General features: G+C 39.7%; 1 protein-coding gene across 1 annotated transcript in view; it reads left to right on the top strand.

Moving 5' to 3' along the window:
* Positions 1–27578, top strand: part of LOC140463311 (alpha-centractin-like) — a 58804-nt gene that overhangs the window by 12627 nt on the left and 18599 nt on the right. Inside the window, 5 exon segments of the mRNA XM_072557094.1 lie at positions 13490–13554; positions 17711–17786; positions 19141–19266; positions 23764–23888; positions 26259–26475. Coding sequence (XP_072413195.1) covers positions 13490–13554; positions 17711–17786; positions 19141–19266; positions 23764–23888; positions 26259–26475 — 609 coding nt within the window.

Below are 27578 nucleotides of genomic sequence, written 5' to 3'. Positions count from 1 at the left end.
GTGTTTATATGATTCAACTGGTATATTTCCCTACAGTACAATAGTGACTATACCTCAGTGGCTCTTCATTGGCTGTGAATCAGCATTATGAAAGCTGCTACTTAAGCCTTTTCCTTCCACAAGGCTGCATTGAGCAAATAGCCAGCTGTGACATTGAGCCACTCTAGGGAGAAGAGAGAGCCCGATGGCTTCAGTTTAAGTAGGTGAGCATGGAAACTAACTTCAGCCAGATGTGGTGGTGATGGTGGGGTAGTGCTCCAGGTTAGCTTTGAGGTTCTCCCTGTCTGTCTTCAGTTGAGCTGCAGACTGCCCCATGTAGGGGTTTCTTCTACAATGGTGACTTGGCTATTGATTTTTTTTAAATTTAGAAGTTAAAAGAAAATGGTGAAGATAGTGCCTCCATCATGAAGTTGCACCTTGCTTAACTTAAAAGCTAATGCTACTTCATAATGGTCCTCCAACTTCAAGAGTCCTTCCCCTGTCCTTAATTAGAGGATAAGCCCTCCTCTGGTTATTTATTGCCATTTGGGGAAAATCATTGTGATTATTTCCTTTGTGCAACTTTTTCACACAGAGGGTGGTAAGTGTATGGAATGAGTTGCCAGAGGAAGTGGTGGAAGCTGGTACAAATGCAACATTTAAAATGCATTTGGATGGGTATATGAATAGGAAGGGTTTGGAGGGATATGGGCCAGGTGGGACTGGATTGGGTTGGGGTATCTGGTCGGCATGGACAAATAGGACCGAAAGGTCTGTTTCCATGCTGTACATCTCTATGACTCTATGATCTGAGCATCTGACCTTCATTTTATCTTGATATAAGAGTCTTGAAGCTGTGGAGAAAATCCTACTCCCAGGTTGAGGTACCTTATCTGATTTGTGCAAAAGTACAACCAGGTTATGAAAATTTGCCAAACCCTGATGCTGACAGGCAAATATATATTGCGCATCTCACTTCTATTTTCTGAATCTAACAGCATTATATAAAGACAGGATCAGCTTGCCTCTGGTGTCCCTTTAGTCAAATAGCGTTCTGAAAACTATGTCGTAGCTGAGGCTTATGATGGGTGTGGAAGAAATACCAAATCATAAATCAGCAATATTGAGAGAGGAAAAGGAGAAGGGAACTGGAGGAAGAAATAAATGAGAAATTAAAGTCACAAGACTGAAATCCCACAGCAGGATTGCAACTCTTTGTGTCTGGATTTTTTTTAAAAAGAATATTTACAAGTGACAAGTTATGTTACAGCTATATAAGTTAGACTACATTTGGAATATTGCATGCAATTCTGGTCACTGCACTACCAGAAGGACCTGGATGCTTTGGAGAGGGTGCAGAGAAGGTTTACCAGGATGTTGCCTGGTCTGGAGGGTTTTGGTTATGAGGAGAGCCTGGATAAACTCAGATTGTTTTCATTGGAAAGACTGAGGCTAAGTGATGACCTGATTGAGCTGTACAAAATTGAGAGGTTGGATAGTCAGAGAAAAGGTCAACTACAAGAGGGCACAGGTTTGAGGTGAGAGGGGGAAAGTTTAGGGGAGAAGTACAAGGTAGATTTTTCACGCAGGTTTGTAGATACCTGGAGTGCACTGCTTATGGAAGCAGGCATGTTAGCAATGTTTAAGACGTGTCTTGATGGACACATGAATGGGAGGCGAATAGAAGGACAGAAACTGTGTATGGGCAATAAGTAGCCCATCTAATTTAGGATAAGGAATTAGTACTGGCTTGGTGGGCTGAAGGACCTGTTCATGTGCTATATTGTATTGTATTATTGAATATGAGGTTTTATTTATGAATAATTCTATTTTGTCCTCTCATTTCTTTACTCCTTGGTGTAGTGATTGACATTGACTGGACAACTATTGCTAAAAAAATTTAAAGCTCAATGTCATTTTTTTTTAGATTAGATTACTTACAGTGTGGAAACAGGCCCTTCGGCCCAACAAGTCCACACCGACCCGCCGAAGCGTAACCCACCCATACCCCTACATCTACATTTACCCCTTACCTAACACTATGGGCAATTTAGCATGGCCAATTCACCTGGCCTGCACATCTTTGGACTGTGGGAGGAAACCGGAGCACCCGGAGGAAACCCACGCAGACACGGGGAGAACGTGCAAACTCCACACAGTCAGTCGCCTGAGGCGGGAATTGAACCCAGGTCTCAGGCGCTGTGAGGCAGCAGTGCTAACCACTGTGCCACCGTGCCGCCCACATTGTATTCTATAATGTAACCATCAAGTCTGTCATTTTTCTTTTTCCTTACCTGTTTGTCACATCCTAAGAGTAACTGCTTTCTCCCCAATTTTAATTTTCCTCACTCACTTTCCATTTTAAAAAGCTTACCAATTGCTGCATTATAAGGTGCATTATTTTAAGATACAATGGTCATCGTAGTGCCAACCCAGGCTCAGAATAATAAATAAAAATCAAAACCTTTAAATCTCGTCTTCAAAATTATACAATGCCATGAAATGGAATCCTCAACTTTGTATCTGCAGACAGGGAATACATAGGTAAGGAGTCAATATTGAAATTGTATGGGATCTTAGTTTATTTGGGATTGGAATATTGTACAGTTTTCACACACGCACACACACACATATACACACATACACATCTCATTGTAGGAAGAATACAAACCAATAGAAATAGGTGCAGTATCAATGAAATCATTGTTTCTAAGCAGAGGCCAGGATCATTTTTGGATCCTGACTTCAATGCATTAGTAGTTCCTGTTCTAGATATTTTGGAGCAGATGGGATTTGAACCTGGGCCTCCTGGCTCAAAGATAGGGACACTGCATCACAAGAGCCCTTTCAAGGTTTGAACTCGAGATATTTTCTAATCACCCTGCTCAGAAATGTTACAGTGTACCTCTGAAGCATGTGGGACTTGAACCTGGGCTTCCTGATTCCGAAGTAGGGATGCTATCTGGATTAACAAGCACTCCTCAGGAATGGCAGTTCTGAATGCTGGGCAGGCTGCACTGTCATGAAGGCAAATCGGAGAACCTAGAAGCACTAGGACAGGTGGGCACCACAACTGTAGGTTCTTCAAGGCAGTGCATTCTCTGAAGACTTTTAAATCCTTCAAAATAAGCTATTGCTATTGCCATTGCTGCACAACCATATTGTAGAGGGGCACCCAAGCTTTGAAGTGGGGGTGAGGAAGGAAAGATTCAGCCCACTGCTGGAAGCTGCCTCCATGCATCTGTTGCACTTTGGCAGCAACCTGAAGGATTCCCAAGAATTTTTGAAATGTTCACTTCAGGACTTATCATGTGTCCATGCCTTGAATGATCATGCCAGAAGTGGAGGAGACAGGAATTAGCTACACATCCACCAGTGGCAGATAGCAAATTATCAGCAACTAAGCACGGAACTACATGGAAATTGGTATCGCTGAGAAGATTCTGAATAAGGATGTTCACTGGAGTGAGTTGGGGGAAGAGTCATCAAATGTTTTTATTTCCTCACTGGTGGTACTGAAAAGATAGAAATGATCTGATACAGGTTTTCAAGATTTTACTTTGAATTGTAGATATTTACAACAAAGAAATCGTCCATTTGGCTGTTACATATTTGACCAGATAGAGTATTTTTAAATATATTTTTGGTATGTTATGATACATAATAAGGAAATAATGACTGATTGATGGATTGTTTCCCTGAATTCTTTAAAAACAGTGAATTGGATGTGGAATTTTCTGTTCCAAGTGTTTGATGAATTAAAGTCCATGAGTTGTCTTAAAAAAGGAATTAGATATTACAGTTGCTTCAAAAAGAGAAACTGGAAGCTATAGAGAATGGAAGGCATGTGGGATTCGATTGGCTGGTTCATAGGAAAAAATTGCCAGTGCATATTTTATAGAATAAATGCCCCTTTGTTTGCACTGTAATATTATAAGATTCTGTGATTAACGAATTAATAATTCATGCTGTGTATGAGATTGAGCTTAAGTGCTTTCCATTTACAGTAGCATAAAACCTTTTTTTTTAAAAAAACACAAGAATTTCAGAAGCTTCTGTTAACCGAATATGTTAATGTTAAATATGTTAATGTTAATATCTTAAATTTGAATTTAAAGCCATTGCAAATTTTAAAATATATCAGTTACGTGATTCCGTGAATAAAATTTTACCTGTGCAGAAATTATAAATTTCCACCTCCATTTATTACATTCTGAATTACAGACATCAGCATTTGTGTAAGCCTTCGATTGAATTTAAGGAATCCCGTGTATTAACACATTGTTTTGCATTGCTCCACTCCTAGCTCTAAATTTATTTTTATTTAGATTTTTGTTTTGTAACGCAATCCACCCTTCTGCTTACTCAAGCCGATCAGTTACACTACTTATTCTTCAGTTTAAGCTTTGGTGCCATTTGCCATAATGACCTTCAATTTCATTCTCTAACTTTCACATTAAACTGTTAACATTGACATATGAGATTTGTCTAGAAATATTCAAATATACATGGATTGCTAACAATGCTTTCCCTATCAGAAGCAGTATCATTATTTATTGTGAAACTATGGTGCTACACAGCTAGCTACAGAAAGAAGCACTGATGAGAGTTGAGAGTAATCCTTTGAAGAAAACAAATTACCTTTTTAGAGTTTCAATTATAGAGAGATTAGTGTGTTTTTACAAGGTTTATTTAGCAGATCAGCACCATTACACCAGCACCAACTGTGCTTAGAACAAGATTTTGTAATGTTGGGCTAATACATGGGCATCATTGACATGGCCAGAATTCATTGCCTGTCCTTAATGGCCTTTGAGAAAGTGGTGATGGATTGCCTTCTTGAACTACTGCAGTTCATTTGATATAGGGGCTCCCATTATACCAATAAGGAGGGAATTTCAGGATTTTGACCCAGAGACACAAATTGAGTTCAGTTTCTCGTTAATGGTAAACTCCCCCAGGATGTTGATAGTGAGGGAATTCAATAATGTAATACCATTGATTGCCATGGTTAGATTGCAACTTGTTGGAAATAGTCTGGCACTTGTCTGGTAAGAGTATTACTTGTCATTTGTCAATCCATGCCTGGATATTGTCCAGATCTTATTGTATTTGGGCATGGATTGATTCAATATCTGAAGAGTCATAAATGGTGCTGAACGACCATCAGTAACATTCCCACTCTAAGGTCATTGATGAAGCAGCTGAAGATGTTGGCTCAAAGGACATTACCATAAGGAACTCCTGCAAAGATGGCTTAGAGTTGAGATGACTGACCTCCAACTACTTTAATCATATTCCTTTGTGCCAGCTATGACTCCAACCACTGCAGTTTTCCTCCTGATTCCCATTGATGCCACGCTTGGTCAAATAAAGCCTTGGTCAAAATGGGAGTCACACCTGGCATAAAGGACAATGGACTCCCCAAAGTCTGCCCAATATCTACAAGGCACAATTCAGGACTGTCACAGAATATTCCTCATTTGTCTGGATGAGGGTAGCTTCAGCAACACTCAAGAGCCTTGACACCATCCAGGACAAAGCAGACCTCTTCATTGGCACCATATCCACAAACAGTCACTCCCTTCACCATTGATGCTGAGTAGCAGCAGTGTGCACCATCTTCAAGGTGCACTGCAGAAATTCACCAAGTCTCCTTAGGCAGCATCTTTCAAACCCAGGACTACTCCATCTTGAAGGATACGTGCAGCAAATACATGGGAACACCACTACTTGCTAGTTCCCTTCCAACCTTTCACCATTCTGACTTAAATATATTGTTGCTTCTTCAGTGTTGCTGGTTGGAAGTCCTGAAACTCCCTCTCTAACTGATTGTGGGTTTAACTGTACTAATGTATTGCAGCAGATCAAGAAGGCAGCTCACGATCACCTTATCAAGCAATGAGCAATAAATGATTCCCCAGGCACCTTGCGCACCTTCTATGAGTTCATATTTGAAAATGTGTTTTAAAATCATTGTGATCTTCATCTGAGAAACTAATATTTATCTTACATCTATATTAATTAAACAAAATTAACAATAACATAAAATTTGCTTTAAAACTATATTGTTGCTTGGTCTAATGATGACTCATGCAGTGCAGCCAGGACCCAGTCTGGTTATGAGAAATCATGCATATGATAGGATTGAGGGCTCTCATCTGCTGTTATACAGCCTCAGGCCTTGCATTTTGGATCATGAGCATCCTGTAGGACCACACGTTTGAGGACCTGTTAACTTAAAGAACTTTTCCTCCATGGTTTCTCGCCTAACACCTACTGAAGTTGTGCATACTTAAAAGTAATTAACATTATTAAGTGGCTCCTTTTATTTTGAATTCCTACTGGTAAATGTTGGAGCTTGGGTTGTTCTCATTCCCTATACATAAACGCACAAAGAATCCCACAATGATTAACTGTTCTCAACTAGAGTATCTAAGGAACAGGCAGCTCTTTGCAGAGTGAATTAGACGGTACAGGTTTCTGCAGCTGGCTAAGGTATAAGCCAGGAATGTTGTTAGCAGATCATAATGCCTGCTTCCTATCAGTATATTAAGTCTCAATTTTCATGTTGTTTCACTTTAAATTGGTTCAAGGGAAGCAATGATGAGTACTGCAGATGCTGGAGATAAGAGTCAAGAGTGTGGTGCTGGAAAAGCACAGCAGATCAGGCAGCATTCGAGGAGCAAGAAAATCGTCGTTTCAGGCAAAAGCCTTTCATCAGGAATGCCCTTCATCCTCATTCCTGATGAAGGGCTTTTGCCCGAAACGTTGATTTTCCTGCTCCTTGGATGCTGCCTGACCTGCTGTGCTTTTCTAGCACCACACTCTTGACTCAAGGGAAATGTTGGCCTAGTGATATTGTCACAGGACTCTTAATTCAGAGACTAGGTAACAGTCTGGGGACCTGGGTTCAAATCCTGCCACGGTAGAATTTGAATTAAATTTTTAAAAAATTCTTGTATTAAAAGGCCAGTGATGACCATAAATCCTTCGCCAGTTGTTGGAAAAACACATCTAGGGGTTCACTAATGTCCTTTAGGGAAAGAAACTGCCATCCTTACCTGGTCTGGCCTACATGTGACTCTACAGCAATGTGTTTGATTCTTAAGTGCCCTCTGGGCAATTATGGAGAGCCATTGACACCTTGTGTCCTATTGTGGCCTCTTCCCTATTTTGCTATTAAGATTCAATTGATACTGAATTAGAATTAGAATCCCTACATGGTGTGGTAACTGGCCCTTCGACCCAACAAGTCCACACCGTCCCTCCGAACAGTAACCCACCCAGACCCATCTCCCTATTTTACATTTGCCCATGACTAATACACCTAACCTACACAATCCCTTTTGAGCAATTTAGCTTGACCAACTGCACATCTTTGGACTGGACCTCCATGTTGTGAAAGTACGGAAAAGTGTGAGGTGATTCACTTTGGAAGGAGTAACAGGAATACAGATTACTGGGCTAATGGTAAGATTCTTGGTCGTGTAGATGAGTAGAGAGATCTGTGTCCAGGTATGTAGATCCCTGAAAGTTGACACCCAGGTTGATAGGGTTGTTAAGAAGACATATGGTGTATTGGCTTTTATTGGTAGAGGAATTGAGTTTCAGAGCCCTGAGGTCATGTTGCAGCTGTACAAAACTCTGGTACGACCGCACTTGGAGTATTGCAGACAGTTCTGGTTGCCGCATTAGATTAGATTAGATTACTTACAGTGTGGAAACAAGCCCTTCGGCCCAACAAGTCCACACCACCCCACCAAAGCGCAACCCACCCATACCCCTACATCTACCCCTTACCTAACACTCTGGGCAATTTAGCATGGCCAATTCACCTGACCTGCACATCTTTGGACTGTGGGAGAAAACCGGAGCACCCTGTTATAGGAAGGATTTTGGAAGGATGTGGAAGCATTGGAAAGGGTGCAGAGGAGATTCATTAGGGTGTTGCCTGGTATGGAGGGAAGATCTTATGAGGAAAGGCTGAGGGACTTGAGGCTGTTTTAATTCGAAAGAAGCATGTTAGGAGGTGACTTAATAGAGACATACAAGATAATCAGAGGATTAGATAGGGTGGACAATAAGAGCCTTTTTCTTCGGATGGTGATGGCTAGCACGAGGGGACATAGCTTTAAATTGAGGGATGATAGATATAGGACAGATGTCAGAGGTAGGTTCTTTACTCAGAGTGGTAAGGGCGTGGAATGCCTTGCCTGCAACAGTAGTAGACTCGCCAGCTTTAAGGGCATTTAAATGGTCATTGGATAGTCATATGGATGGTAATGGAATGGTGTAGGATAGATGGGCTTCAGATTGGTTTCATAGGTTAGCGCAACATTGAAGGCTGAAGGGCATATACTGCGCTGTAATGTTCAATGTTCCTGATGGTGCAGAAGTGCTGAGTCCTGTTATAATCCTTTTTTTTAAATCCTCCCACTAACTGCTTTCCTGTCCAAAGTCTTCTCTGTAAGTGAGAGATCTTAATAAGACGTAAGATCAGTTCTGACCAGTTTTTTTTGAAAAAAAAAAGATTATAACAACACAGTTTAAGGTTCTGTCATGAGAAAATGCTGGAAAATTTCCTAAATCCTAAATCCCAATCTTGAACCCAGCATTTTGCACTTTCATGAGATGTGACTTGGGACAGTAGTCTTTCACGTATGATTGCAGTGGCAGCTGGTCATTTAAACGGTCAAATGCTCCCACTCAAATTAATCCCTTGTGGTCTGTGAAAAGATTTCCAGGGATGTTGCCATGGTTGGAGGATTTAAGCGATGGAGAGGTTGAATAGGCTAGTGCTGTTTTCCCTGAAGTGTCGGAGGCTGAGGGGTTACCTTATAGAGCTTTATAAAATCATGAGGGGCATGGATAAGATAAATAACCAAGGTCTTTTCCCTGGTGTAGGGGAGTCCAGACTAGAGGGCATAGGTTTAGGGTGAGAGGGGAAAGATATAAAAGAGACCTAAGGGGCAACTTTTTCACACATAGGGTGGTATGTGTATGGAATGAGCTGCCAGATGGAGTGGTAGAGGCTAGTAAAACTGCAACATTTAAAAGGCATCTGGATGGGGAGATGAGTAGGAAGGGTTTGGAGGGATATGGGCCGGGTGCTGTCAGATGGGAGTAGATTGGGTTGGGATATCTGATCTGCATGGACAAGTTGGACTGAAGGGTCTGCTTCTGTGCTGTACATCTCTGACTGTAATTAGACCAAGTGAGAGTAGGACTCCATGTTGGGGCGAAGATCAGATGAATGTCTTTTATTTTATCCTCCGTGCATTTCTTTTGCATAGCCAAGGTTTATCTTTTGGAGAGCCTGTGGATATGGTCCCAAAGCACTTTGAGGGTAGGGAGTTAGGGATCTTTTGAGTTTTAGATTCTCGGATCCATTGGAGGGTGGAGAATCAGATAATTTGATGGGCTATCCCTTGGGATTGTTTGTTGTGGAAAAGATTGTATGTCAAAGGTGCATAAACCCCTCCGAACTATCCAACCTGCTAAGACTTGTCAAGGATATGAAGAACTATCGAGAAACGTTGATCTGTAAAGAACTGTGAAGAAGTGACAAGACAATTTGAGCAGGTCCAAATTGGTCAATAGCTGTCAAAATGTGTTTTTATGAACTTAAATGCTTTTCTCAACAGAGTGGAGTCTGCAATATAGAACTTTATTTTTTCATCTTGTCTGTTTGTGTACTTTTGTTGAATTAGCATGATAGATGAAGGTGGAAATTGGTATTAAGTTTGCATAGGGTTATGAGAGGACATGGGATGTGCAGAGAGACATATGGTTTATGAGGGGCCAAGAGGGATTGTTAGAGGGCTATAGGGAATGTGGCATGGGGTGTGTTTAGGGTGGAGTGAGGAACTGGCCGAATGTTTTAAATTTTATTCTTTTATGTGGACTTTGGGACGTTAGTGCTGAAGCACCAAGGTGTATTTTCCACCCAAGGAGCTATTGGATACCCTTGCTGTTCTTGATTCCCTTGCCTGAATCTCAAACGAACACAGCTCCTCCCACCTGGAAATGGGAAGTGCAAGAGGCAACTTTGGAAGGGTGTGTTTGCAGAGCCAGGAATACTCTCCCCTCTGCACATCCTATCCAAGAAAAATTGGGGCCATGATATCTGAATCTCCAAATTGTACTTTGGCTTTGAATTTCTCTATTCTGGAGCAGCGTGCCAACATCCAATAAGAGCAAGTTAAGATTAATTTATGGACTTTATTAGAATTATCTACCTCTCCATCTATTCTTAATGTACCTGAATGTCTATCCAATTTGGGAGTTGTTTTGAACTAATTTGCACAGGATAATGAGGATGTTGAATTTTCTGTTCCAAAGGATTATTAAGAATTGAAGACATTTCTAGAAATAGGCTATAAAATATACATTAATTGCTATCAGTTTCAGGATTCTGATCACCTTAGTTGGCCATTTGATAAATAAATTTTTGTTTTAAAGCAGTGGTTCACAGTACAAATCTTCTACATTAGTTGATATAAGAGATAGGTAAATTCTTGATTGCCATGGGGATCAAAGGTTACAGGGAGGAAGTGGGAAAATGGGATTGAAAAACCTATCAGGATGTAGTCCTGGAAAAGCACAGCAGGTCAGGCAGCATCCGAGGAACAGGAGAGTCAATGTTTTGGGTATAAGCCCTTTCCTGATGAAGGACCTGTGCCCGAAACGTTGATTTTCCTGCTCCTCGTATGCTGCCTGACCTGCTGTGCTTTTCCAGCACCACACTCCCGACTCTAATCTCCAGCATCTGCTGTCATCACTTTCTCCTCCTTGAAAAACCTGTCAGCCATGATTGAATAGTGGAATATACTCGATGGGCTGAATGGCCTAATTTCTGCTCCTATGTCTTATAGTCTTTATATTTAAAAAGAAAACAGCAATCAAAATACTTTATAAGTCATCATTTGGCTAGTGTCCCAGTATGACTTAGGAAACAATGTATCAGAACTATAGGTTTTAATATTGAGATCCACTGTTTGGAGTTGAAATACCTCTGTCAGTTTAGTTTCCTATTTTTAGTGCATTGATTAATGTATTTGTGTTAAATCCTTTTAGTGCTATTTTAGTGCAGGCGTTAACCTGTGCTAATTAGTGTGCTAAAAGTAGCAGAGAAAGTAAATTAAATTGCACAATGTGCTACTCTCATCACATTACATTATCACAACCAATGCCAGTAATCAAACTATAACCATCAGTGCTTCTCTATGGCATTATACAGTACAAACTGTTCGCTGCACGTGTTTATTGTGGAATCTTATTGAATCAGTGAGTTATTACCTGTATTGCAGAGCACTAATGTTTCAGTTAAAATTTCCTGTAATTGCTGCAAAGAAATATATAACTGATTTTCACGGATTTTGGGGAGATTCTGTGGACCTTTGAAAAAGGTAACCAAGACTTGATTTTCATAACCCCAAATTCCATTAAGCCAGAGTATGTGTACGGACTGATGCAGATTGCCAGCCCACAATCTGCACTCATAAACTTACCAGGTCTTCTGTGAAGATAGACATCTAGTCACCTGCAAATTTCCATGGAATCTGGTCAGTTTCTGGTCCGTGGCCCCTTAGAGGTGACTTGGACCTTTTTCTGGATGAGACAATCTTTTGAAAGGTGAGTTAACAAGGTCTTACCCATGCCAATCAATGACCCTCCTACCTCCCCAGACCAATAGCCTATTACACTTCCCATGTCACGCTGTGCCACCATACCTAACTCCCAGTCCGTCATAGCTTCCATACAAAACTAAACCCCACCCACCATACCAACATCACTACCTCACATGGCTTCTCATAGCCTCTATGCCAGTCTATGGAATTTTCATGCCCAAGCATTCAGAATAATGCTGTGCAGAACCAGTGAACTTTTTAACAATATCATGTAAGTGCAACTGTATCAGCAGATTAACACATGCTTAGGTTCTCTGTGAAGTCTCTGCATTTGATACTATAAAGATCTGCTTAATTGCTTTTACTACTGACCTTTAACAATGTCAGTTTTCGTTTTGAAAATTATGCATAAATGACCTTCCTTAAAGTTTTTTCACACATGAAGTTGTTACTACAGGGGTTCACTGGTTGTTTGCAGTTTGTATACTGTGTGAATGGGCACGTAGGTACCAAAAGTTGCCATAGAGAGGATGAAAAGCTGGTTGAGTGGGGAGGTTTGATTAGGGAACAGAAGGGCAAAGCTGAGTTTGTGTGTGTGTGTGTGGTGGCAGGCCTTTTAAACAACATGGTTCAGCATTTCTCAAATCTCTTTCCCAGGTACCAGAACACAACCTTCCCCCCTAGTCATACATGCACACAAACACACTCGCACGCACACACTACCTAGAGTCACAGAGATGTCCATTTCGACCAGATCTGCTAATCTAATCTAGTCCCATTTGCCAGCACTTGGTCCATGTCCCTCTAATCTTGTGACATGCAGAACAGCATCTGTGTTTTGACAGAGGTTTCAACAGTCTTTAATGTTAGGGTGTGAGACTTTCATAAATGCCCAGCAGTACGTTCCTGGACTTAGATATTTTAAAGTTGTGCTGTGTTTTGAACAAACTTGTGAAGCATCTTGACATCACTTGATGCACCTTTGCCATCTGAGGTGCTACTTTAAGTGCATCATGCAATAAATGAACTGTACAACATGTAAATAATTTGGTTAAATGTGATTTTTGCTGTATAGTATTGGTCTGAATAAATCTAATATCTTCATAATAAAATGGTAATCCGAAAATTATTAAAATGCAGGGTACCATGTTAGCCAAGCTTTTTTTCACAGCAGCTTCCAAACCCACAGCCTATATCACTGAGCAGAACAAGGGCAGGTATATGGGAACATCACCGCCATCAAGTTCTATTCACAATAACCTACCATCTAAGCTTGGAAATTTGTTGCTATTCCTTCATCGTCTATGGGTCAAAATGCTAACACTGCGGTGGAAGCACCTTTGCCATCTGGACTGCCACAGTTCAAAAACGTGGTTCACCGGTGTCCACTGCTGCAAAACTATGAATGTTTGCTTTGCAAGCCACACCCATATCTTGTGAATGAATAAATAAGAACAAAACTATGATCAAATTACAGGTGGTAAATTGGCAAATCCCCTAGTGTATGCTTGTTTAGTGAAAATAATTGATGCTTGTGAGAGCACAGATTTTCAAGCTGACTTCTGTGAGGGAATTAGATCATCCAATACCATAAATCAGGAGCCCAGATTTTTTATTCTCTATTTGTTAAATCACATGCATTTTTTTCGTTCAGTAATAACAAGAAATTTTTTAAAATCTGCAGTGGAGACACTAATTTTCATTAAGAAGCTGACACTGTCTCTTACAGGCTAGGCTGGAGTCACTGGGATGTTGTCAATAATTGCAGGAGGTCCCTGAGGACATGCCTGTTGATGCTGGACCCCTGCACACAGAAGATCTGCAAATTGAAATGTTTTAGGTGCTCATATTCGTATGTTTTTACACTTTCATTCTAGGGCTCTGGTGTCGTCAAAGCTGGTTTTGCAGGTGATCAGATTCCAAAGTATTGCTTCCCTAATTAGTAAGTATTGATCTATTATAAAATATATACTTTAAAAAATTGTATCCTGACACAGGAATATTGCACAGTATAAAGTAGCAATTCTGCACAAGCTACGTCTTCATATTCTGATCTCCATTTATGATGTCAAATCTGGAATCACTTGATTCTCAAACAGCTGAATGTTAAGCTTTATAAGATTGTGTAACAATAACATTGTTACTATATCACATGCAAAAATAATTCACGTTAAAAGTTATCTTTATGATCTTTGATTTTATATTATATGTTTGGGAAATGTTAGTGTTAAAATGTAATTAATTGTTTCTTGTTTTGTAGGAAAATACTGCTACAGCTGAAGTTCACACTATTAATGATACTCCCCTCAGAACTCCCACAGTGACTCAGTTTGCCAAAATGCCATTCTGTTAGTGCCTCTGTATCAAAAAAAGGGAAAGGATTAGTTATGGTCCCTGCTCCTGCCAGTTAGCCATTCAACCTTTCTGAAACTTAATGTTAAGTTGCCTAGCAACTAATTGTTCTGCGTGACATCTGAGGAAAAGCCACTTGATTGGGATATTGCAGTTAGTCTTATGTTTGATTCTTTCTGCAGCCAATAGTGAGGGAAAGCAGATTAAACTTGGTGAGTTGACCGGAGAATTAATCTCACTTTTTGTAAAATTCAGTTTATTGGGTGCAGGAATATCAAAATTCCTGCAGCAAAATAATTATTATGTACGCTGAGCTACCAAAATCACAGTAGTTGAAATTACCCAGGTATTGCACATAGAAGTGTTAAGTATTTCCATAGTACCTGCAGATTTGTCCAACATTTGAGAAGTCAGCTCATTTCAACAAGATATGGAAAAGTGAATGCTTGGTAGGATGAGTCTCTGATGAGAAGGTCCTGAACTTCAATGTTACCAAAATGTGGGCTTGGTTTTCTGCTGTTGAACGAATGTTCCAACAATTAACATGATATTAATTAGAATAATAGGCTTTTGAATACATTTCAGTATTCATCATAGAGTTACAGATAGAAGTAAAATACAATTGGTCAGGTAACATGTCAGCCTTCCCTATTCTACAGTATTTTGGATGGATTTGGAATCCATTTGATATTCAAAGTAATCCTGGGCACAGAGTGAGTGTGGATAAATAGTGTTATATTGGGCAGTTAAGTGCCTGTTTTCAATCACGGACAACCTAATCCATAGTCTGGATCATGGTCATATTGTTTTCCTGATGCCTATCTAGAGATGACCATACAGTACTTATAAAACTTAGTGAAAATTTGTCAGATTGACATTTAACTATTTTCTCAATATCATGCCTAGTTTGAATTTATGGCTTAACTTTAGAAACAACTTTGTTTTGGATTGAAGAGAGAATTTGTGTCTGTAGAGGATAAGAAGTTGTGCATTTGGCAATCTGGATGTCAGAACTTTGATATTAATAAACTGAGAGTCCCTGTGCTAGTCTTTATGTCAGTAGGGGTATACCATTAATATATTTATCTTTAACTTGTCCTGTGTACACATTAACAGACAATATGAATTTGTACACTCCAAGTGTCTACTGGACTCTAGGAGGGAATATTTGTGATGATTTGTTTTACAATCCATCAGGCATAGCAGCTCCTGTGAACTCCCATGCACCACTTTTCTTCTGGAACAAAGAGGAAGTCTGTGCTATCTTACAGAATTTCGTTGGTATAAAAAGTGGATGCAGTCCTCACCAGCCTGTTCATTCATGATAATACAGCACTGCTCGAGCCTATCCAATTAGTTCCTTTCCTTGTTACCCTCCAAATATTTCCCCTTCAGGCTTTTTTTGAGAATAACTTATAAATCTGCTTTCAACAAAATTTCTGCTACATACATTTCAGAGTGCAGCATTTTAGAGTCATAGAGATATATAGCACAGAAACAGACCCTTCAATCCAACTCGTTCATGCACACCAAATATCCTAAATTAATCTAGTCCCATTTGGCCCATAGGACTCTGAATTCTTCCTATTCATATACCCATCCAAATGCCTTTTAAATGTTGTAATTGTACCAGCCTCTGGCAACTCATGCCATACACGCACTAGTCTCTTTGTGAAAAAGTTACCCCTTAGGTCCCTTTTAACTGTTTTCCCTCTTACCTTAAACCTATTCCCTCTAGTTTTGGACCCCTCAATCCTGGGGAAAATACCTTGTCTATTTATCCTATCCATGTTCCTCATGATTTTATAAACCTCTATAAGGTCACCCCTCAGCCTCCGATGCTCCAGGGAAAACAGCCCCAGCCTATTCATCCTCCCCCTATAGCTCAAACCTCCAACCCTGGCAACATCCTTGTAAATCTTTTCTGCATCCTTTCAAGTTTCACAACATCCTTCCAAAAGCAGGGAGATCAGAATTGAACACAGTATTCCAACAGTGGCCGAACCAATGTCCTATACAGCTGCAACAGCAGGAAAATCAGAATTAAACATTGTCATGATTGCCAGAGGTCTAATTCAGGTTAAGGGGGATAGACTGCTCAGTAAGTTAAGGGCAGCCTCCAATACAACCCAGGGGCTAGTACACAATCAGCTGAATTTTGCTGCAGTAATATATTTTTCCTCACCTAGATTCTGGTTTATTTGTCTTTACCTTGAATCTATGTTCTCTGGGAGATATGGCATGGCAAAGAATTTCACTCAGCGTATACTGTACTATCAGCAAAATTGTAATAATAAGAATGACAGGACAGGATGAATCTGTTTTCTCTAGAGTGGAAAAGACTAAGCGGTGATCAAATAGTGTTTAAAGTTATGAAGTAATTTGTAGAAGAAATGTAAGTAAGGTATCTTCACTTTTTGAGAAGGCAACTCTAGCCAGGGGCAGCACGGTGGCTCCATGGTTAGCACTGCTGCCTCACAGTGCCAGGGACCTGGGTTCGATTCCTGCCTTGGGCGACTGTGTGTGGAGTTTGCACGTTCTCCCCGTGTTTGCGTGGGTCCTCAGGTTTCCTCTCACAATCCAAAGATGGGGAGATCAGGTGGATTGGCCATGCTAAACTGCCCATAGTGTTAGGTGCATTAGTCAGGGGTAAATATATGGGTCAGGTGGGTTACTCTTTGGAGAGTGGGTGTGGACTTGTTGGGCCGAAAGGCCTGTTTCCATACTGCAGGTAATCTAATCTAAAAATCTGTTGTATAGCATTCCATCCCTCTGAGACTGAACCAGCCTGTTTGCAACTTCAGTATCACATTTGACTCTGAGATGAGGTGTCAAATAGGCAGCTGGGCCTTCACTAGGAGCAAGACAAAAGTGAGTACTGCAGATGTTGAAGATTAGAGTCAAGATTAGAATAGTGCTGGAAAAGTACAGCAGGTCAGGCAGCATCCAAGGAGCAGGAAAATCGATGTTTTGGGCAAAGCCCTTCATCAGGAATCAGCCCTTCTCTAGGAGCACCTGTTTCCACTTCTATAACACTGCTTACCTCAAATCTTTCTATTCTGAACCCTTCAACCATGCCTTTGTTGCCACCAGATCTGACTATTCTAATGGACTTCTGGGCTGCATCTCACTTTGTAATTCTAACTGTAACTGCAATTGTAAACTGTAATTGGAGGTTAATCAAAATTCTCCTGCTTGTCTCTTAACTTGCACGGAACCTTGTTTATTTGTTATCCCTGAGCTCACTGACTGCACTGCATCCAAAGTAAACAAAGTCTTGGTTTTAAAATTCTCATTCTTGCCCTCATGCCTCACCGTCTCCTGATCTCTGTAATCTGTTCATCCTACAACCCTCTTAGATATTGGCACTCCTTTTAATTCTGACTGTTGACCATTCCCAAATTTAATTGCTGTACTATCAGTGGCTGTGCCTTCAGCTTCCTAGACTTCAGGCTCTGCATCTTCTCCCTAAAGCTCTCCATCTATCCACTCCATTTTTCTCCTTTAAGATACTCCTTAAAATGTACTTATTTAACCAAGCATTTTGTCATGTTCTGACATAACTCAGTGACATCATTGTTTTATAATGCCTTGTGAAGCACCTTGAGATATTTTCACAGGTTAAAAGCGCTATTTTAAAAAAAGGAATTGTTATTGTGCTGATCTGTTTTATGTTTTACTGTTACACAATGAATGTAAAAAATAAAAACTTTTCAATCCAAGTGATACCAAAATATTTGTTTCAGTGTGGGAAGGCCTAAGCATGTACGTGTTATGGCTGGTGCTCTGGAGGGAGATATTTTCATTGGACCAAAAGCTGAGGTAATATTATGTTTGATTGGCTCAGAAAATGTATTGCCCACTACAATTTTGATTTATTGTTCTGCTTTCTGATGTGCACTCTCTGTGTCAAGGAACACTTTTCCTTAAAATCACAGAGTTGGCCCAAAGAGTTTATGCCAGCTCTCCAAATGATCATCTCTCTGAATGCTACTCCCCTGCCTTTTCCCCGATTACCTTGCACATTGTTCATTTTCAGTAGATGTTAGGATGATCCCCAAGGATACAAAGGGAGCAAACATAACCCCGCTGTTCACGAAAGGAGGAAGGAGAAAATGGGGAAGTTTACGCCAGTAAGTCTGACATCAGTAGGAAGGCAATGATAAAATTAATTGTTTGTGAGAAGTAATAACAGGACACTTAAGAATAGGAAATGAAAGAACAAAGAAAACAGATTTTTGGAATTAAAATCATGTTTGGCAAATTTTCTTTTAAGGTGGTAATTAAAACAATAGATGATGAAGAACTAGTGGATGTGGTGCATTGCATTTTCCAAAAGCATTTGATAAGGTACAACATAAAAAAGTTATTGCACACATTTAGAACTCATGTGACTTGGGTAATATATCATAGATTAAGAATTGGTTAACTGGCAGAAAATAAAGTAGGAAAAAAGGGGTCATTTTTGGGATGCCAGGCTGCGAAATGAGTTTAGCGTTCAGAGGGACCTAGCGTCTTTCTACATCTCAGTTGACATACAGGTATAGCAAACATTTCAGAAAGCAAAGGCTTGTTAGCCTTCGTTAGGAAGGAATTGACGTTATGGGAACAAAGTGGGTAATTGGGATTAGGGTCACTACTTATGTGAAGCATCCTGGAATGGTTATATTGTACACAGAGGCCATTCATCTGTCATACTAGCACTCACATTCCAAAGGAGCTGTTCACCTAATAGTATGTTCCCCCTCACCGCTCCCCCCGCCAACACCACCACAGCCCAGAACATTTTAAACATGTACTTGAGCTGGGTCAAATGATCTGCCTCCACAAGATACTGTATAGCCTAAACATAAGCTGAAGCTCTCCAATATAATATTGGGTCTAAAGATCATATCTGTATTTTATGACGTGAGCTCAGCATATTTACAGAATAACAAAATAATGTGTGGAGAATTAAAAGCGTATAATTTCAATGAAGGGATTAGTTGAAACAACAACATGAAAGCAAAACTTGAGAAACTTGAAAAAACAATTTAGGATGGTGACAAACTGGAACATCAGTAATCTATATTTGTGGAATTACTACATCTTTCTGCTAACAGGTTTTTTCACATTTTGATGGCAAGAGTATTTGAGTTACATTTTACTGAAATAAGTCTGTGTTTTGATTGATTAGGAGCATAGGGGCCTGTTAACTATCAGGTATCCAATGGAACATGGAATTGTAAAAGACTGGAATGATATGGAACGGATCTGGCAGTATGTGTATTCCAAAGACCAACTCCAGACTTTCTCTGAAGAGGTGAGGTGAATGCTTTGTGTAAAACGTTTGGACTCTTGACAAGATTGTACTATTACTATTTTTATTCTTATACCCTTGCTCCTTGTTATAACCAGATTTGCGACCCATAGATCCGTGTACTTGTGAGAGTGGTTCCAGATCCATTTTTTCCCTCCTCGTTGACAGGTCCTGACCGAAGTGGTAGATAGGGAATTTGCTGTCCACTGTTTTCTATGGTCTGTGCCCTAATCTCCCACAGATAACAAGGATTTGGTGCATATACTTCATTAAAATTAAACGGAAAGTACGTTCACACACAATGCGAGCGGTAAACATTGTAAAGCAATACAAATGAAACTAGTTTCTGAGATCTTAACATGCAGTATTTCTGACACAAAGTATAAATACAGTATGTCCAACTCCATGCAATCTATTCTTATTTAATTTGCTTTCGTTTTGAAGGTGCTTTGGAGAGTTGCACATTGAAGGGTCATGATTTGCTTTTATTCAGAAATGTGGGTGCGAGGTGAATAGAATCATGTATAGCTTTAAATTTATGTATTTATTTATATATTGTGTATGTTATGAAGGGCTACATTGTTTTAGTTTAATTTAGATTGGTTCTGTGAATGGTCCAAGGCTTCTCATGTTTGTTAATCCATGCATTTTCAATTAGGGTTTACAGCCTTCGAGTAGATCTTGAGGTGAACAGTTCTCCGCATTAGAAAGAAGGGTAGAAGAGAGGAATAAAACTTGTTGCCCAGAATCAAGGTGTCTTCAAGGTCAGTCAGTGTTTGTAGATTCAATCAGAGGGAAAAGTAGCTGTTAGTTTAGTCCCCAGAAATAGTCAGATATTGGAAGATTCCTCAGTTGCTTAGAAGAAAACTCCAGACCAGAAAACTGTTGGAAGCTGAGGGTATGGAAACTCCATCTGTATTATTCCCTGAAAATATGTAGAAATTAGTAAGAAACCAATTACAACTGTGCCAAGTGAACAAGGAAGTTTAAAGTGGAGACAGGAAATCCTTCGCTGAGGTTTTAGTGTCTGTAAGGTTATTGTTGAGAATAAGAGCACTGAATTTTTGTTTCTACTAAAATATTTGTACTAAAACAATTTCAAATAGTTCTTGGAGTGTAAAATGGTTTATGTTTTTCCTCTTATGTGTAATATAGTTTGATATTCTTTTGTTAAAAGTACATTAGCAGCCTCTTGTGAACATGTTCAGTGACTGACCACCACAATAAACAAATAACAACAATAAAATGTCTGGTCTGTCAAGCCAGGTTTTACTTCAGGATCCTGATTTTCCATATTACCATAGGTTGGGTGTCATAACAATATAAATACAAACACTTGTTTTCTTCTCAGCTTATCTTTGTGTAATTAAGCATGGCATGGCAAAATATTTATTTCCTCATTTTCTCACTTTGTTGTCCTGAAGGAATTAACTTCTTGCTAGGAAGTGGTGCCATGAGCACTTTGACACCTAACCCAAGTGGCCATGCTTAATATATTAGCCTAAACAATCACTGTTGGCAGGGTTTTCAATTTTGTATACATCAAAGGCAAGTCCTTGTCTCAACTGAACACATAGTTTAAAAAGCAATTGGGTTTGGTGTCTTCTCTAGCTTCTGATTCTTTTTAGGTAAAGGAATGTCAGCCCCTCTGACTTATTTTTATTATCCCAATCTGTTGCTAATGCTCCTTGCATGCTTGCTTACTTTCTTTCAGTCACACTCAAACCACCTTTATTTCCTTTTACCTGCACCCTCCCTCCCAGTGCTTAAACTTGCACAACCAAGCTGATGGAGTCTGCTGATGAATCTCAGAACTCAGTTCCTGCTCATTTGGGAAAAAAAGAATAAGCGAGCATAGATTTAAAATGATGTGTACATGAAGCATGGATGATGTGAGAAAAACCTTTTTTGCACAGTGAGTAGTTAGGGTATGCAATCCACTGCCTGAAAATGTTGTGGAGACACATTCAAGAGGGCATTGGCTGATTATTTGAATAGAATTGGTGTGAAGGAAAAAGACAGGAGATTCTGTGTCCTCCATCTGGTTCCTTATCAAAATATTCCACCCAAAAACCAGAAGCTAGCAATTTAAAGAATAGAAACTACATCTCTGCTAATATGCAGCTGCAGGTTTTAGCTGCAGAATGCCTCGATTTTAGCTTTCAAAATTTGTTTTGCATGCAAATATATTACAACTAGAATCATAGGATGGTTTCAGCACAGAAAGAGGTCATGGCCTGTCTTGTCTGTGCAGGCTCTCTGTAAGGGCACTTGGATAGTCCCATTCCTCCACCCATCCCCATTGTTCCGTAAATAATTATCCAGTAATTCTCTTTAGGTAATTATCCAATTCCTTTTGAATCTGCTTTCACCATTGGACTATCCATTCCAAAGTTTACCTACAGACTCTATTAAAAAATTATGCTTGTGTAGTTTCTTTATATTTTTGCTGTTCTCCTTTTAATCCTGTGTCCTCCGATTCTTGATCCTACTTCTAACAGGAAAGGTCTCTGAAATGAAAGCAAAATACTGTGGATGCTGAAAATCTGAAATAAAGGTAGAAAGTGCTGGAGAAACTCAGTAGACCTGGCAGCATCTGTGGAGAGAGGAACAGAGTTAACATTTTGAGTCCAAAATGACTCCTCTTCATAGAGTCGTACAACACAGAAACAGAGCCTTCGGTCCAACCAGTCTATGCTGCACATAATCCCAAACTAAACTAGTCCCACCTGCCTCTGCCTGGCCCATATCCCTCCAAACCTTTCCTATCCATGTATCTATCCAAATATCTTTTAAATGTTGTATCTGTATTCACATCAACCACTTTCTCAGGAAGTTCATTCCTTAGGCGAACCACCCTCTGCGTAAAAGATTTGCCTCTTATATTTTTTTATAAATCTCTGTCCTCTCACCTTTAAAATGTGCCTCTCGTCTTGAAATCTCCCATCCTATGGAAAAGACAACTACCATCAACTCTATCTATACCTCTCATTATTTTATAAACTTCTATCAGATCACACCTCAACCTTCTACGCTGCAGTGAAAAAGACCCAGCTAATCCAGCCTTTCTTTATAACTCAAACCTTCAGTACCTGAAAATATTAGAACAGTTTGAAGAATTACCTATGTTTCTCTCTCTACGGATCCCCTGCCAAACCTGCTGAGTTTCTGTAGCACTTCCTGTTTTTATTTCAGATTTCCAGCATCTGCAATACTTTTGCTTTTATTCATCATCCCAGAGCAATTGTCTTCTATCTTGTCTGCATCCTGTCCAATACCTTCACATCCTTACTAAAGTGAAGAGCACAGAATTGGACATAGCACTTCATTGAACTAAATGTAGTGATTTGTAAAAGTTCATCATAACTTCCTTACCTTTGCATATAGAAAGCGCAGAATCTTGTATGCCTTATTAGATACTTCTTTCAGCTGCATGCCACCCTCAATAATCTGTGTGCATATAATTGTTTCATTTACATTACTTAGTTTGTCGTGCAAAATGTATCTTTTCACGTTTCTCTGCATTAAACATCAACTGCTATTCCACCAGCTTATCCATATCCTCATAAAGTCAATTGTTATAGTTGTCTCACTTCTTCTAATTTTTTTGACATCTGTATATTTTAGAGTTATGCCCTACACACCCAAATCTAAGCTCATTCGTGTGGAGTTTATTAGTCTCTCAGTAGTATATCAAGAAAAGCATGTAGTACCAACTTCACCATATTCCTTTTTCCAATCCAAAGCACAAATGTTGGATAGTATAACAGCAGCCAAAGCTCAATAAAGAATGTTTTTTGATTGGAAATCCTGCAACTAGTCTGTTCACAGTAATAAATTCTGGTTGAACATTGATGTAGAACAGTGGTTTCATAAAACATTCAACATGACATTTTTTTTCTCTCAAGGACAAATAGTGGCCTGGCCAGTGACACCCATATTCCATGAATAAATAATTTTTTTTAAAATGAATGTTAACTAATCTTCCACTTTTAATAATTGGCTATAACGGAATGTTATTTTGTAGTGGTAAACATTCACTGTTCTGTTAAACCTGTTCTGAAGCGTCTACTGTTAATAACCACTGAAAAGTATCCTCCCACCTGCAGTATAATTTTCTGCTTGGCAGTTTTCGTTAACCAAAATGCCTGTTCAGTCACATCTTTGTTTGCTTTGTATAATTGTTCAATGTCTTAAAAAGCTACGTGGTCAGCATGATTTCTCTTGCCCTACAAACTATGACACATGAACTGTATTTTGCCGGTAAGAATACCATGAGTCATTTGATGTTAGCCCTTTTTCCAATTGAAGAAAAAAGTGTCTTTAAAGCAAAAATTAGATTACACAGATCTTGTTGAAAATTCTTGCAATTTTTAAAATCAAATCATCAGTCAACATTGTTTTGGCAGTTCGAATCATGTTATGTTTGTAGAGTATGTGAGAAGCGAATTTGTTAATTGAAAGGACAATGACATGTTCTTTATCTTCTCTCTTTCACAGCATCCTGTACTGCTCACAGAAGCTCCCTTGAATCCAAGGAAAAATCGTGAACGTGCTGCTGAGGTTTTCTTTGAGACTTTCAATGTCCCTGCTCTGTTCATCTCAATGCAGGCAGTACTTAGTCTGTTAGTATTTCATATTCAGAAAATGCACAAATCATTAAAGTGCAACTTTTTCTGTTCTTTATTTGTCTGTTCTACCACCAAGACAAAGGAATTTTTCTAGTGTCTGTGCAGAGACTTCTGTCTCCCATTGTTTTTATCTGTCTTTTTTAAATAAGATGTGAGCTTCTAAAATATTCCTGTAGAAAATAAACAGGCTTTAGCTTACCTGAGAGGGCCTGAACCCCATAGTTATTAAGAATGATTGATGGTTAATTTGATTCTTCTGACAGTTACAACCAGGGATTCCCCATGTCTTTAAGATGCCTGCTCATACTTTAAGAGAAACCTAATCTGATTTGGATCACAGTGATTGTATTTCTCTCCGTATTTTATATCTTTTAATCTTCCCACTTTTTTCTCCACTACTGTCCTGAACGCATTGCTTACTGTTGGGTGAGTATAGGTCAGTCTCAGGTACTCATTCAAGTGGCTATTATTATTTGTGAGTCTTGATAAGAATTTGGGCAGTGACACTATTTGAATTCAAAACTTTGCCTCAGAGCTATTCAAGCAGAATTATTGTCAGAGGCAAATTTTGATTACGTTTTTTTCTCCTCATTTTTTCTAACCAATGGTATCATCCTTTTTCCAACTTCACCTGACATCAACTGACTCAACACAGATGGAAATTGACCTGGGGTCCCTTCTGGTTGTATACTGCAAGTTCTTTTCTTGACTGAACAACATTGTGTATGTCTTGGTTTAAGTTAGTCTGCAATTAAGCTTTAACTTGATAGATGGGCTGTTACATTTTCAGGTTACCAGAAAGACCACTTCAAAATTGAGCAAAGAGTGACTTGTATTGTTCAGATAAACTATTTGTCAAGCTCAGCTGATTTTCTTTTTATATTGTAGTGCAAAGATATTTGAGTATCTGATATTAGAGAATACGAAAGTACAACCTGTGCTCACAGTCCTTACACAATTATGTCATGACAAGTTAGGGGTAAAGGAAGAAGCCTGATTTGATCTCGTCCTTCCAAGATACCAAATTGTATCATCCCTTTGAGCTTCTGTCATCTATGAGAGGATGACGTACCTGCACTTGCACTCTGAATTGTCAACTAGATTACATGTTGAAGCACTGCACAGGTAGTGGCGTGCTTAACTGAACCAAGCTGCTATCCATCTGTACTGGGTCTTTCCTCATTTTGGTCAGACAAGTGCCACCAAGAAACAGGAAGATCCCCCATTAGGATGAAAATCTGGGGCAAACAAATAACAATGTCAATGTGAAGAAGAACATTTTTATGCAGTCAGTGGTTATAATCTGGAACTGACTGCGATGTGAATGGTGGAAGTAAAGGTGATCAATGATTTTGAAAGGAAATTGAATGGATACCTGGCGATAAGTTTGCAGGGCTGTGGGGATAAAGAAAGGAAATGGGACTAACTGGATCGTTTTTGCAAGGTTTCTGAAGGTTTGTAGCTCAGGTTGAGGTTTAGGGTGTAGGTTTGTTTGCTGAGCTGTAGGTTTGATATCCAGACATTTCATTACCTGGCTAGGTAACATCATCAGTGGTGACCTCCGAGTGAAGCGAAGCTGTTATCTCCTGCTTTCTATTTATATGTTTGTCCTGGATGGGGTTCCTGGGGTTTGTGGTGATGTCATTTCCTGTTCGTTTTCTGAGGGGTTGATAGATGGTATCTAGATCTAGTTCCCTCATAGCCCTACACACGGATGAAAAGAAAACCACCATTTCAACTGGGACAACCCATCTATCCTGGGACAGGCTAAGCAAAGACATGCCAGAGAATTCCTAGAGGCCTGGCACTCCAACCACAACGCCATAAACAAACACATAGATCTAGATACCATCTATCAACCCCTCAGAAAATGAACAGGAAATGACATCATCACAAACCCCAGGAACCCCATCCAGGACAAACATATAAATAGAAAGCAGGAAATAACAGCTTCGCTTCACTTGGAGGTCACCACTGATGATGTTACCCAGCCAGGTAATGAAACGTCTGGATATCAAACCTACAGCTCAGCGAACAAACCTACACACTAACTGGATCGTTGTGCAAAGATCCAGTATGGATTCAATGGGCTAAATGGCCTCTATCTGTATCATATTGATTATGAAATGACAGCCCATTTTTCCAATTGTCTCTGAGTATTGAACCAAGAGAGAATTAAGTAGAAGGATCCTCGTTCTCCTCTGATTATGTTTGTTGAAGGACCTAAAAAGATTTTTTTTAATATCCAGATTTGTAAGAGCAAATGTGTTTCAGCAGATATGAATTGGTAATTATCTTTTGATTATTTGGATATTGACACAAGGTTTGTTTTCCAATGGTTTCCTTTTCTCTGTTTTTCTGAAGGTATGCCACAGGTAGGACTACAGGTGTTGTGTTAGATTCAGGAGACGGAGTCACTCATGCTGTACCTATCTACGAAGGGTTTGCTATGCCACATTCCATCATGAGGATTGACATTGCGGGACGTGATGTCTCTCGCTATTTACGTCTGTTTCTTAGAAAGGAAGGATATGATTTTCATACATCATCAGAATTTGAGATTGTGAAAACAATCAAAGAGGTAGAATCTATTATAAATAAATTCGTACAGTTTCACTGTTAATTTGTTTGGAGGAAATATGTTCTCATTTTGTAGTTTAAAATGCGAATGTCTGTGTTTAATTTACCTTAATCACTGCAAGGACTATTTTCACTGTAAAGATTAAGTATATTATCATGTCTGGCAGCATCCGAGGAGCAGAAAAATTGATGTTTCGGGCAAAAGTTGTTCATCAGGAATGGAGGCAGGAGCCTCCAGGGTGGAGAGATAAATGGGAGGGAGTGGGGCTAGGGAGAAGGTAGCAAAGAGTAGACTCACTGAGATTCTTGTGGAGAGAGGAGGAGAACTTCTTCAAGGTAGGCATCCTTGCAAGAGGATTCACAGTAAGGTTAAAATCAACGAGGTAAAAACAATGACTGCAGATGCTGGAAACCAGACTCTGGTTTCCAGCATCTGCAGTCCTCACTTTTGCCTAGTTGATTTTAACCTTACTGCGAATCCTCTTGCAAGGATGCCTACCTTGAAGAAGTTCTCCTCCTCTCTCCACAAGAATCTCAGTGAGTCTACTCTTTGCTACCTTCTCCCCAGCCCCACCCCCTCCCATGTATCTCTCCACCTTGGAGGCTGTTGCCTCCATTTCTGATGAAGGGCTTTTGCCCGAAACGTCGATTTTCCTGTTCCTCGGATGCTGCCTGATCTGCTGTGCTTTTCAAGCACCACTCTAACCTAGACTCTGGTTTCCAGCATCTGTAGTCCTCACTTTTGCCTATGTATTATCGTGTGGTATGTGAGAAATAATAAGTTCTGTCCAGCATTTTCTTAGAAGGTGGTAGGTAGGGCTTACTGTCAAGGTTGATTGCAGATCCAGACCCTACAGGGACAACCGCCAGCACTGCATAGTAATCTTCCTAGAAACAGCCTAATTGGGTCCAAAGCCAAGTTAAGGACTACAGGCTGGCCATACCATACTGTCAACCCAAACAGAGGCCTGGCTATTGTGCTGCTTTAGCAGCTGGGAGAGATAGCCACTTCCGAGAATGTAGGAGACTAAGATTTTGAGGTATCGTTGCAGAAACAATTTATTTTTCTGCAAGGACCTGGCTGGCAGGTAATAGTAATTGGAA

The sequence above is a fragment of the Chiloscyllium punctatum genome, chromosome 38 (genome assembly GCF_047496795.1).
Source record: "Chiloscyllium punctatum isolate Juve2018m chromosome 38, sChiPun1.3, whole genome shotgun sequence".
NCBI classification, from domain to species: domain Eukaryota; kingdom Metazoa; phylum Chordata; class Chondrichthyes; order Orectolobiformes; family Hemiscylliidae; genus Chiloscyllium; species Chiloscyllium punctatum.
The sequence above is the reverse complement of the archived record's forward strand: the minus strand, read 5'-3'. Positions and strand labels throughout refer to the sequence as shown.